The sequence below is a fragment of the Mirounga leonina genome, unplaced genomic scaffold (assembly GCF_011800145.1).
Source record: "Mirounga leonina isolate KUSES-001 unplaced genomic scaffold, KU_Mleo_1.0 Mir_173, whole genome shotgun sequence".
Classification (NCBI taxonomy): Eukaryota; Metazoa; Chordata; class Mammalia; order Carnivora; family Phocidae; genus Mirounga; species Mirounga leonina.
In genome coordinates, this window is record NW_023270447.1 from 57,976,740 (window position 1) to 57,990,376 (window position 13,637).

At 41.1% G+C, this 13,637-nt stretch overlaps 1 protein-coding gene across 2 annotated transcripts; it reads right to left on the reverse strand.

The window, feature by feature from the left end:
* Window positions 1-5,421: 5,421 nt before the first annotated feature.
* LOC118019464 (cytochrome b-c1 complex subunit 6, mitochondrial) lies at window positions 5,422-13,637 on the reverse strand. Of its 2 annotated transcripts, XM_035018664.1 has the most exons (5): window positions 13,418-13,522; window positions 9,979-10,005; window positions 9,337-9,484; window positions 9,075-9,236; window positions 5,422-5,638 (listed from the first exon to the last, which is right to left on the reverse strand). In XM_035018664.1, exons 3-5 carry the CDS (start codon window positions 9,397-9,399, stop codon window positions 5,606-5,608), a joined length of 258 nt encoding a protein of 85 aa, XP_034874555.1. In that variant the 5' UTR covers window positions 9,400-9,484; window positions 9,979-10,005; window positions 13,418-13,522; the 3' UTR covers window positions 5,422-5,605. The 2 variants fall into 2 exon arrangements, with proteins under 2 accessions (XP_034874555.1, XP_034874554.1); XM_035018663.1 differs by lacking the exon at window positions 9,337-9,484 and having other exon boundaries at window positions 13,418-13,637.

Consider the following 13,637-nt stretch of genomic DNA (forward strand, 5'->3'; position numbering starts at 1 on the left):
AATAAATAAAATCTTTAAAAAATAATAATAATAATAAATAAAAATCATGAATGGTTGTTGACTTTCTTCAAATGCTTTTCCTGCATTTGAGTTGATCATGTTTTTTCTGCTTTATCGTTAATATGATGAATTATATTGACTGATTTTCAAATGATGAACCAACTTTGCATTCCTGTAAAAAAACATACAAGTTCATGATGTATTATTCTTTTTATATATTGTTACATTCTTGCATTTGTGTTCATGGAGCATAATGACCGGAAATTTTCTTTTTCTGTAATATCTTTGATTTTGATGTAGGGTAATGCTGAACTCATAAATGAGTTTGTGAACTATCCCTTCACTTCTATTTTCTGTAAGAATTTTTATAGAAGTGGTATCATTTCTTCCTTAAATTATTATTTTTTTTAGTTTATTTATTTATTTATTTTACGATTTTATTTATTTGTCAGAGAGAGACAGCGAGAGAGGGAACACAAGCAGGGGGAGTGGGAGAGGGAGAAGCAGGCTTCCTGTGGAGCAGGGAGCCCGATGCGGGGCTCGATCCCAGGACCCTGGGATTATGACCTGAGCCGAAGGCAGACGCTTAACGACTGAGCCACCCAGGCGCCCCTAGTTTTATTTATTTAAGTAATCTCTCCACCCAATGTGGGGCTCAAACTCACAACCCCAAGATCAAGAGTCACATGCTCTTCCGACTGAGCCAGCCAGGCGCCACTCTTCCTTAAATTCTTGCAAATTCAGCAATGAAGACTTCTGGGCCTGGAGTTGGGTGTTTGGGTGTTTTTTTGTTTTGCAGGGGTGGGAGTAGAGGGTGAGGAGGAAGGGAAGGTTTTTAATTATGAATTCAATTTCTTTCGTTGATATAGGGCAGTAATTTTCAACCAGAGATGATGCCCCTTCCCCAGGGGACACTTGGTGACCTCTGGAGATATTTGGGATTATTATAACTAGACAGTGCTTCTGGCATCTGGTGGGTAGAAGCCAGGGATGCTGTTGCAAACCCTATGCCCCCACACAAAGAATTATCTAGCCCAAAATGTCAAGACTGCTAAAATTTGAGAAACCCTGATATAGGGCTATTTGAATTTTCCAGTTCTTCTTGTAGCAGTTTTAACTATTTGAGACTTTTATTTTATTTTATTTTTTAAATATTTTATTTATTTGACAGAGAGAGACACAGCGAGAGAACAAACACAAGCCGGAGGAGTGGGAGAGGGAGAAGCAGGCTTCCCGCGAAGGAGGGAGCCCGATGCGGGGCTTGATCCCAGAACCCTGGGATCATGACCTGAGCCGAAGGCAGACGCTTAACAACTGAGCCACTCAGGCGCCCCAACAATTTGAGACTTTTAAAGAATATGTTCATTTCATGTAAGTTGGCAGATTTCTTCCTTTTAGTGTGTTTAGCAAGGGGCGTCAAACTACAGCACAGGCCAAATTAGCCTTCCACCCATTTTTTAAATACTGCTTTATTTTTACACAGCCACACCTTTTATTTACTGTGGTTCCTTTACAACAATAGAGATGAATGGTTGCTCTAGAGATCATATGCTCCACAATCCAAAAATATTTGCTATCTGAATCTTTACAGAAAAAAGGTGCTGACCCGATTTGTAGGATCTATAGTAATGTCCCCTCTCTCATCACTGATACTGGTAATTTGTGTCTTCTCTCTCGGGTAATTTTATCAGCCTACCTAGAGGTTTATTTTATTGACTTTACAAAGAAACAGTTTGTGGTTTTGTTGGTTTTCTCCTTTCTTTTCTACTTCATAAATTTCTTTATAATTTCTTTCTACTTAATGTGTTCTTTTTATTGCTAACTACCTTTTTTTTTTTTATTTTTTTTTTTAAGATTTTATTTATTTATTTGAGAGAGAGAATGAGAGACAGAGAGCACGAGAGGGAAGAGGGTCACAGGGAGAAGCAGACCCCCCGCCGAGCAGGGAGCCCGATGTAGGACTCGATCCCGGGACTCCAGGATCGCGACCTGAGCCGAAGGCAGTCGCTCAACCAACTGAGCCACCCAGGCGCCCTGCTAACTACCTTTTAAATAAAATTTTTAAATAAAATACTTATTCTATTACTCATTTATTGTTTTTTTTTTTTTTGTAAGATTTTATTTATTTATTTGACAGAGACACAGAAAGAGAGAGCGCACAAGCAGGGGGAGCAGCAGAGGGAGAGGAAGAAGCAGGCTCTCCGCTGAGCAAGGAGCCCTACGCGGGGCTCAATCCCAGGACCCTGGGATCCTGACCTTAGCCAAAGGCAGATGCTTAACAGCTGATCCACCCAGGCACCCCTTGTTTCTTTCAAGTTTTTATTTATAGAATTTATATATAACATATAGTGTAATGTTGGCTTCAGGAGTAGAATTTAGTGATTCATCACTTATATCACTTATATAACACCCAGTGCTCATCACAACAGGTGCCCTCCTTAATACCCATCACCCATCTAGGCCATCTCCCGCCTCCCTCCCCTCCAGCAACCCTCAGTTTGTTCTCTATCATTAAGAATCTCTTATGGTTTGCCTCCCTCTCTTTTTTTTCCCTTCCTTCCCCTATTTACCCATTATTTACCATTTCTGGGACTGTTCATTTCTTTATGTAGATCAGTTTCCATTTAGTGTCTTTTTTTTTTTAAGAACTTCCTTTAATCTTTCTTAGAGTCCAAGTCTGCTGACAATGAATTCTCTCACCTTTCATTTGTTTAAAACATCCTAATTTTTTCATTTAAGGATATTTTCACTAGATATGGAATTCTGGGATATTTACTTCTTTCAACACTTTAAAGATTTCTTAAGAGAAGTGGGTAGTAATTTACTGTTGTGCCTCTGTATGTAATGCATCTTTTCTCTTTAAGATTTTCTTATCACTAGTTTCAGCAATTTGGGGGTAAGTGACTTGATGTGATTTCCTGTTTATTCTGGCTGGAGTCTGTTGAGCTTCTGGGAACTGTGAGTTTATAATTTTCATTATACTTGGAAAATTTCAACCATTACTGTTTCAAATTTTTTTTAAAGATTTATTTATTTATTGGAGACAGAGAGCACAAGGAAGGGCATAGGGAGAAGCAGACACCCCACTGATCAGGGAGCCCAATGCGGGGCTTGATCCCAGGATCCCGAGATCAAGACCCAAGCTGAAGGCAGATGCTTACCTGACTGAGCCACCCAGGCACCCCTCAAAATTTTTTTTTCTGTTCCAAAACGTCGACTTTTCTTTCATTTTTAACATTCCTTCAAATAAAGTAATTTGGTATACTTCAAAAAAAGTAATTTTGGTAAAAAAAATTTCTTTTCTTTCTTCCCTCCAATCCCCCCCCTCCCCCTTCTGAGCCATTTGGTATTATCGCACAGCTTACCTTTTCCTTGTTCATCTATTTTTAGTGTTTCTTTTTCTCTTGTGCTTCAAGTTTTTATGGTTTCTGCTGCTGTGTCTTCAAGAACATACAAGCACACCTATTCTTTTTCTTCTTCAGTGTGTAATCTTTTGCCAATCTTAAGTGAATTTTAAATTTCAGATATTGTACTTTTTTTTTTTTGAGAAAGAGAACACGCGAGTGGGGGCAGGGGGAAAGGGAGAGAATCTTAAGCAGACTTGGCGCTGAGCGAGGAGCCCATCTGGGGCTCAATCTCACAATCCTGAGATCATGACCTGAGCTGAAACCAGGAGTTGGGACACTTAACTGAGCCACCCAGGCGCCCCCAGATATTGTACTTTTAAGTTCCAAAAATTCTATTTTGATTCATTTTATACTTTCTTCTTCTCTCATTATGTTCATTTCCATTAAATCCTTTGGTATATTGGTAATAGTGCTTTCAAAGTCCTTGTCTACTATTTTATCATCTTATCATCATGTGTCTGTTTTTATTGACTATTTTTCTCCTGGTCACATTTGCCTGCTTTTTTTGCAGGTCTAGCGATTTTTTATTGAATGTTTGGTATTATAAAATTTACATTGTTGAATGCTGGATTTTGTTGACTTCTTTTAAAATGTCTTGGACTTTGTTCTGGCAGGCAGTCAGATATTTTTGTGAATCAGCTTGATCCTTTCAAGGCTCCTTTTTAAGATGGGGTATAGACTATCTTGAGTGGCCTCTTTCTAGGGCTAATTTTAGCCCTACTGCTGAAACGCCCTCTTCTGGAGTTCAAGTTCAATGCTTGTTCATTGAACAACAGGTGTTCAACAAGTTCAATAAAATTCCCCACATTAGCTGGTCAAAACTCAAATATCTCCCAGCCTTCTGTTAACTTTGGGTATTATTCAGTTTATAAGTACCCAGTAGTTCATTGCCTGGCTACACGGGAGCTTTGCCCTATTCATTTGCAGCTTAATATTTAGCCAACAGACTCAAGCATCCTCTAGGCAGAATTCTGGAGCTATTTCTCTGAGTAATTCCTCCTTTCTGTGATAACACTAACACTAGAATACCATTCGTTAAAATCTGAGTAATGAGTTTAGGGATGTTCACTGTAAATTTTCAGCTTTGCCGTATGTTTGAAATTTTAATGAGATGTTTGAAAATAATCACATTACATACAACAAATACAATGCCACCATTTATAAAGTTATTTGTGAGATTATACATCACCATGAAATGGGTTCTAAATCAGAAATGGCTGTGAAATGCTGGCCATCCCTGTAGCTAGGACAATAGACTGAAAGAGCCTGCTTTACCCTCTGCCCCTCCCCCCACTCATGCTCTGTCTCAAATAAATTTACTTTTTTTTTTTAAAGATTTTATTTATTTGACAGAGACACAGCAAGAGAGGGAACACAAACAGGGGAGTGCGAGAGGGAGAAGCAGGCTTCCCCCTGAGCTGGGAGCCCAATGCAGGACTTGATCCCAGGACCCTGGGATCATGACCTGAGCCGAAGGCAGACACTTAACGAATGAGCCACCCAGGTGCCCCATCAAATAAAATCTTTTTTAAAGAAAAAAGCAACCTTGTTGGACACTGAGACCAAAAACTGTCAAAAGACACTTCTGTGGTAGGAGACTTTCATATCGACTGGGTATCCAATAAAATTAAGTCATCCATCACTGTTCATTTTAACTGCGATAATGGCATCAAGGTAAACTTTGTTAGTCCTTATCATTAAGAGATACATACTTGCGGGCGCCTGGGTGGCTCAATAGGTTAAGTGTCTGCCTTTGGCTTAGGTCATGATCTCGGGGTCCTGGGATTGAGTCCCGCATTGGGCTCCCCTGCTCAGCAGGCAGTCTGCCTGTCCCTCTGCCCCTACCCCAGCACATACTGTCTCTCAAATAAATAAATCTTAAAAAATAAAAATAAAAAAGAGATACATACTTGCTGGGTGATGGGTACATGGGTGTTGATTATTGTTCTACCTAGTCTTATGTTTGAGATTTTCAAATTAAAAAAAAAAAAAAAAGAGGAAAGGAGGCAGCAGGTCTGCAGATCACTGGACTTTATTAAGAGGAATCACTGCTAATTACATAGAAGTTACTTGCCTAAGCCAAGATCCATGGGGTTCACATGAACGTACAGTTACACAGATAAGAAACAAATGGCATGGTCGAAACCATGAAATATCCTGATGCCCGGGTGATGAAGGCGGGGGTGAAGTATGCACATTTATTTCAAGCTGTTAAAGAGTTTGTGGGCCACCTAGATGGGGGAAAGAAAAGGATGTCATCAACTGGCAGCTTTAACGTCATAGCTTACACGGTCCTTCATGACCCGGAGCACTACTGCCTCTTCTCTCTCCAAAGCCTTCCCACACACCCATACCCCTCTTGAGCCCTAGTGAACTACCTTCAGTTACCTGAATACTATCTCCCTGCTACCTAAAACTCTCTTTTCTACTTTTTTTTTTTTTAAAGATTTTATTTATTTATTTGACAGAGAGAGACACAGCGAGAGAGGGAACACAAGCAGGGGGAGTGGGAGAGGGAGAAGCAGGCTTCCCGCCAAGCAGGGAGCCCAATGTGGGGCTCGATCCCAGGACCCTGGGATCATGACCTGAGCCGAAGGCAGACGCTTAACTACTGAGCCACCCAGGTGCCCCTCTCTTTTCTACTTTTTAAAAAATCTTTATCTTTCCTTTAGAACTTAAGTTTACATGTCATTTCTTGTAAGTGTTCTCTAAATAAACTCCTATCCCCACACAAATCTGTCCCTCCTCATTCTTCCCCCAAAGAAACTTATATCTCCCATATTACAGTGTTTATTGACATAAAAATATTTATATAACATCTACTACACACCAGCTACTGTTCTAGGTGCTGAGTGAGCTATAATGGTAAACCAGGAAGTATCTGTCTCTTAAGAAACTGAGAGACTAATGAGAGAAATATACACATAAGGTAAACTTCTGACAGTGATAAACGCTCTGAGGAAAATAAAAAGTGGGGGGAGCATAGCAGCTTTAAATAGAGGATTAGTGAAGGCCATCCTGAGAAGGTTATACCCAATAGAGTTAAGTATTCTACTTGTCTTCTCTGCTGGTTCAACTAAGTGAAGGAAAGGACCATGCCTATCTCATTCCTACATCTCAACCTAGTGCTTGGCTCATAAAAGTATTTAAATAACATACAATTTACCATTTTAACTGTATTTTTTTTTAAGTAAAGTCTATGACAAACATGGGGCTCAAAATCACAACCCCAAGGGGCACCTGGGTGGCTCAGTCATTAAGCGTCTGCCTTCAGCTCAGGTCATGATCCCAGGGTCCTGGGATCGAGCCCCGCATCGGGCTCCCTGCTCCGCGGGAAGCTGCTTCTCCCTCTCCCACTCCCGCTGCTTGTGTTCCCTCTCTCACTGTGTCTCTGTCAAAGAAATAAATAAAATCGAAAAAAAAAAAACAAAAAAAACACATCGGCCCTCAACCCTGAGATCAAGAGTCACACGCTCCAGTGAACAAGCCTGCCAGGTGCCCTCATTTTAATGATTTTTAACTCTACATTTCTGGGGCATTAAGTAACTTACTGTCCAGCAATTATCAATTTCCAGAATTTTTCATCTTCCCAAACTGAAACTAAGTAATTCCCCACTTCCCCCTCCCTGAAGACCCTGGTAACTACCATTCCACTTTCTATGAATTTGATTATTCTAGGCACCTCGTAAGTGGAATGACATATTTGTCTTTTTGTGATTGGTTTATTTTACTTAGCATGTCTTCAAGGTTCATACAGGTTGTAACATGTCAGAGTTTCTTCCCTTTTTAAGGCTAAATATTTCATTATAGGTATATACCACAATGGACATTTGGGTTGCATCCATCTTTTAGCTATTATGAATGCTATATGAACATGCATGTACAAATATCTGTTCAACTGAACAGAGTCTCAATTCTTTTGGGTATACAACCAGAAGCGGAATTGCTGGATCATATAGCAGAGTTTAACTTTTTGAATAAAGTGCTTCATTTCTTTTTATTACCAAATAATATTCCATTATATGGATATATTACATTTTATCTATTTATCAATTGATGAACATTTATGTTATTTCCACTTTCTGGCTATTATGAATAATGCTTCAGTGATTATGTTTGTACAAGCTTTTGTACAGACATATGTCTTCATTTCTCTTGAGTATATACCTAGGAGAATTACTGGATCATATGTTAACTCTATGTTTAACTTTTTGAAGAACTGCCAGACTGTCTTCTATAGGGCTACACCAATCTACATCCCCAACAGCAGTGTATGAGGTTTCCAATTTCTCCAAATCGCCAACACCGATCTATTTTTTTTAATGATATGGAGAATTATAGATTGGTATATAAATTTTCCTTCTTTCCACTAAAATTATGTTGAAAAAGGAATATAATGCCTCTACTCATATTTTATATTAAATGTATTTGGATTCCATTTTTGTTTAAAAATCTGATAGTATATACAAGAAAACATGGTTATCTCTAGGCAGTATGATTTCAGTCACATTTTTCTATCTTTATAAAATATCTTCCTTAATTGTAACAATGTGTTTAATGGGGGTGGGGAGTGCATTTGTGTATTTCCACTGTATATCATAGAATTAAAACACCTATATTGGGATTTTTTTTTTTAAGTAAGCTCTACGCCCAACATGGGGCTTGAACTTAAGACCCTGAGATAGAGAGATGCGTGCTCTACCAATTGAGCCAGCCAGTGCCCCTGGGATTGTTGAAGCATATATAAAGTTGGCTGAGTGGAGATCATTAACTTTTTTCAGGGGGGAAAGGTCATTTATTTTTTCCTTTTTACCTTTTGACCCCCTTCACCCATTTCTCCCTATCTTTTTGATTATACCCATCCTAGTAGGTATTTATTTGACAGAGAGAGTGAGAGAGGGAACACAAACAGGGGGAGTGGCAGAGGGAGAAGCAGACTCCCCGCAGAGCAGGAAGCCCAATGTGGGGCTCGATCCCAGAACACTGGGATCAGGACCTGAGCCGAAGGCAGACGCTTAACGACTGAGCCACCCAGGTGCCCCAAATAAATAAAATCTTTAAAAAAAAAAAAGGAAAACTTTTTGGACCAACTACCATGTACAAGACATACTGGAGGATATAAATGATTTTAAAGAATAGCCTGTTACTTAAAGGTACAAAATCCAGGACACCTGGGTGGCTCAGTCGGTTAAGCGACTGCCTTCAGCTCAGGTCATGATCCCAGGGTCCTGGGATCGAGCCCCGCATCGGGCTCCCTGCTCCACAGGAAGCCTGCTTCTCCCTCTCCCACTCCCCCTGCTTGTGTTCCCTCTCTTGCTGTCTCTCTCTCTCTGTCAAATAAGTAAATAAATAAATAATCTTTACAAAAAAAAAAAAAAAGGTACAAAATCCAGCTTCGCCAATGTTTAGCAGTCCAAGTTGGGACATCATTTCTCTTCTTTAAGCCTCAGTTTCTTATCTGTAAAATGTGGCTAATGAGACCTATCTCCAGTGAAAGTAGTAGAATTAGGTAAGATGATTTATGTAAAGTGCTCTGCACTGTACCTGACATAGATGGGCCAGTAAGTAAATGCTTATTGCTGGATCTGCCCCTAGTATGGAAAAGTTGTCAGCACCAAGTCTGCCTGGCCAATGTAAGCTTTCCCCTTCCTGACTAGGCTGACTTACGCAGTGGTCCCTTGCATGCAGGAAGTCAAAGAGCTCCTCGGTGCAATCCTCCTCTGTCTGTGACCTGGAGGATACACGCTGGTCACAGAGCTCTAGCCGCTCCCGAGCCTTTACACATTTCTCCAGCTGTTCGCATTGCTCTCTCACTGTTGTTAGGGGATCCTGAAGGAGAAACACAGAAATGCGGGTTTTAGGAGGAGACCCACAAACCATCTGCTTTGATTAATACAACCACCAAACCAAGGTGCTGCCTCTGAATTACCGTGCAGAAGGCCAGCTGGCAGAGCCACACTGCCGCCAGAAATGGCAGAATGGGGTCTCCCATTCAATTCTGATGCTAAGTAGTAGGGGAAAGTTTCACATTCCTGCCTTCCAAGGTTGCCAGTATGCACTGAAAGCCTCAGTCCTATCTGAAAAACAAGGTGGTAAAGGAAACCTAGCCAAACTTGAAGTAGATCTATAGGAGGCCTTACTTGTTAACACAGCATTTGGGATATGTAATGTCTGTGAATTTGAATTCCCCTCATCTGACAGCCAGGCCTATGTACCCCAGCTGCCCAGCTAGAAAGGCAATATTAACATGGAGAAGGACTATATAAGAAAAGTTTCTTCCAGAGTCCTTTATTAAACCGCAAATAGCAGATAGATAACTGAATACCAGGCCCTCAAGATGCTGCTCTGCTCCCTGACACCATGACTAAAGAAGCTCCAAACCCAGAAAAGACTCAGCTTCCCAGGCCCGCACCCCCCAAACACTCCACAGCACAGGAAGGAAGTATTAAAGGTTTTTTCCATTTCCATTCTCTCCCACGTGTCAAATAGAGACTCCTTAAAATGCCCTTAGAGTTCATGAAGCTCAAACTTCCTTTTACTGAGATGGTTCCAAACCTGAGACGGCTCTTACCACTAATTCCTCCTCCTCCTCTTCCTCCTACAAAAGGAAAACAAAATTAATGTCAGCAGCAACTTAGGATATATATTCCTAATCATACTGATGTTGTAATTACTGAGGATAAACACTGTATTAATTGTGTTTTAAAATTTTCTGTATTTTATGACGCTTTGACATTTTAGGGGCTTTGCTAATCCTGGAGAGAAAGCCCCTCCCACGGGACACACCTTTCATATGTAAACCAACCAATCCAAAACCCTTATCACCAATCACTTCCTTTATCTCCTAGACTAAACCAATTATTGCTCCTGCCCTAATCACCCTGAAGGCCAAGTACCAAACAGCTAGAGACCACCCCTATAGCCCAGAACCCACAGAAATTACTCAAATAATCCAATCCTAAATTTGCCAGAGCTTGCCTATCCTGCCTCACCCATTTTTTCCCTCAGAAACCAAGAGTCTGGTTTCCCTTGCTCTTTCCGATGGTCCAGGCCCTTCTCCAGGTGGCTCTGAGTGGTGTGGCCTTCCCTCCCTTCTCTTGGGACTCATAATAAACTCTTCTTTCAAAAACAGTTGTCTCCATGCCTGTACTATTACCATACCTAATTAAAACAAACATTTCAACAAGGACACACTATCTCACTTTCATTAGCAACAACCTAGTGTGTAGGACACTCTAAAGTTTATAAAGTGGGGCGCCTGGGTGGCTCAGTCGGTTAAACTCTGCCTCTGGCTCAGGTCATGATCTCAGGGTTCTGAGATCAAGCCCCACATCGGGCTCCCTGCTCAGGGGGAGTCTGCTTCTCCCTTTCTCTCTGCCCCTCTCCCTTGCTTGTGCTGTCTCGATTTCTCTCTCTCAAGTAAATAAATAAAATCTTTAAAATAAATAAAGTTTATAAAGTACTTTCGTATCTGTAATTTGATTAATCACAACAGACCCTTAAGGGCTCCCAGTTTAGAGAGAACACTAATTAGATATTTTCTTTCTTTTTTTTTAAAGCTCTACGCCCAACGTGAAGCTTGAACTCACCACCCTGAGATCAAGATTCACACGCTCTATCGACTGAGCCAACTGGTGCCCCAATTAGACATTTTTTGATACAGATTCAAGCTGATGTTCACATGGAACCTACATAAAGTATTTTTGTTTGAAATTCTGGTAGGCCCTAGTATTACCAGAAATAGCTCAATTTAGTCCTTATATCCCAAAGTTAGGAGGAAAACTAACATTTTTTCTAGACTCTGAACATGAACTGGGAATATGAAAATGGCCAAACCTAAACTTTTCTTTAGCCAGAGCTTAACTAAAAACGGTTACCGTCACTGCTTTTTGACTTGGTGAACTCCCAGGACTCTTAAGCAGACTATCAGCATAAGTGCATCAAAGGTCTAGAGTAACCCATTCACAAGATTGGAAACACCAACTCCTGCCTATTTACTTCTGATTCAGGTGCACAACCTCAAACTTAGTTTCCTTTCTTCCAAGGAGAGCAGTATAAAAAATTCCCTGTGGGAGCATCATTATAGGCCAAAATCTGGCGCACAGCCAAGTCTGATCAATATTTCAACCTGTCAAAGCAAGCTGTTTGCCTGCCTGCACATGCACATATCCACATTTGGAGGAAGGGAAAGAAAAGGTATATAGGAAAATAAGAACTAGCTCAGCAATCCCTCATTATGTTTTCAAAATTCCAACACAATCTGCTTTATTCTCTACCATGCCCTTTGGGGAAGAGACCAAAGCTCATGAAAGCTGGGAGGGCTAAGGCAGGTTTAACTATAACCCACGCTATTTATTCTCACAATTAGCAAAGATCTCTTCTAAACATGAAGATGATTTTGGGGATGTCAAATTCTAGTTTTTCATTAAGCCTTCTTAACCTTGCTCTTTAAAAAAATTCATACTGAAATGTTTTTCCAAAAAATTGAAATCATATTCTGCCTCAGAAACCTGAAATTAGTATCCTAAAAGCAAGACCTCTGTATCATTTCCCTATTAGCAATGCTACTACATTGATCATTTTGATAATTTTGTGTCAGAAGTATCAGGGCATGTTTTGGAAAAACAAATCCAAATACTATGTCTGAATATGGACTACTTCATGTAAAATTTCCAGTCAATGACAAAAACCAAGGTCACACTAAATAAAAAGATTTAATGTCCAAAAAGTATAGGTTCTTCATAAATGACCTCAGTTTTCTTTCTTTTTTTAAAGATTTTATTTATTTGATACAGGACAAGCAGGGGGGAGCAGCGAAGTGAGAGGGAGAAGCAGGCTCCCCGCTGAGCAGGGAGTCCAATGCGGGCTCTATCCCAGGACCCTGGGATCATGACCTGAGCCGAAGGCAGACGCTTGAGGACTGAGCCACCCAGGCACCCCAAAGTTTTCTTAATTTAAAAAACTGACTACCTTCTTTTCATCTACTGCTATGGAGAGCCCTACTGAACTTTCTGGTATAAGTCCTGCTGAACTTCCTGAGGCTGGCTCCGTTTCCTTCTGTTCCCCTTTCTGAATGTAAGAAGACTAGGAAAAATCAAGGGATAAACTAGTTTCCAACTATTCAGAACCCATAAACCTGGAACAGCTGCTGCGAAGTGACTAAAGAACAAAGGATAGGAAATGTGACTGAAAACCAAAAGCTAGCTGGCTTCTGTAAAGCTGTGTAGCACCGTGGCTAAGTCTTGTCTCTGAAACCATGCTGCTTGGGTTCAACTCCCCGCTCCGTGATTAAAGCTGTGGTCCTTAGAAAAGATATTTAACCTTTCTATGCTAGTTTTTCATCTGTAAAATGACCATAATAACAGTCCCCAATACTTACCCCATAGGACTACTGTGTGGCTTAAATGAATTAGTCATATAAAGTACTTGGAATAGTAAACAGTCAGTAATTATTACATTGGCATTCTTACTCTGGGAAAGAGCTCCCTCTTCCATCATCGCAGAATTATACTGCACATTCCTACACTGTCCCCAAATATACCTCCCACCCCCACCCTACCAAAGAAAAAGAAACCACTTCTTCACTTATCTAGCGTAAGGCCAGATCTCCGGAGCCTCCATAGAAGATGTGGCAGGATTCCTGACCTGAGCGGAGAGAAGTACTAAAGGCCGGTCGGCTTGCTCCCTAAACCTGTCAAACCAGGGTCTCAGATCACCTGGCTGACTAAAAATATACTATTTTTACAAAAGTTTAGGCGACAGCATTTTCGCTGTCGTTACACCTTCACCGCATTCACAGAACGGAGAAACTAAGCCCAGAAAAGGGCTAGTCATCTACTTGTCCAAGATGAATAGACAAATTCTGTGGAAGGGTCGAGGGAACCAGCAATCCCGATCGTGCAAACTCTAGGGGCGAATCCAGGGCCAACAGGGCCCCCGGGTGTGTTTTGGCGGGGTAGGTCTTCAGCCTCTGGGCAGTGAAGAGGGTCGAGTCGGTCGCCTTCCCTTACCTCCTTGGGATCTCCGGACCCGGTCAGCATCTTTCGCTCGTCCTCCAGCCCCATGTGCCGCTACAGTTCTGAATTCAACACCAACAGCAACAGCAACAGCGGCACCTACTCCACTTCAGGATCAAGAAGGACTCGTAAGGGTCACTCAGCGGATATCCGGCGATCTGGCCGGAAGTGCGGCAGACTCGTCGTAGTCGTGAACACACGCTCGGATTGGCAT

Coding starts and splice junctions, on each gene's coding strand:
- LOC118019464 (XM_035018663.1), bottom strand. CDS start 13,471: ATGGGGCTGGAGGACGAGCGAAAGATGCTGACCGGGTCCGGAGATCCC. Junction 10,006..13,417: donor GGTCCGGAGATCCCAAGGAG/GTAAGGGAAGGC, acceptor TTCCTTTTGTAG/GAGGAAGAGGAGGAGGAGGA. Junction 9,237..9,978: donor AGGAGGAGGAGGAATTAGTG/GTAAGAGCCGTC, acceptor TTTCTCCTTCAG/GATCCCCTAACAACAGTGAG.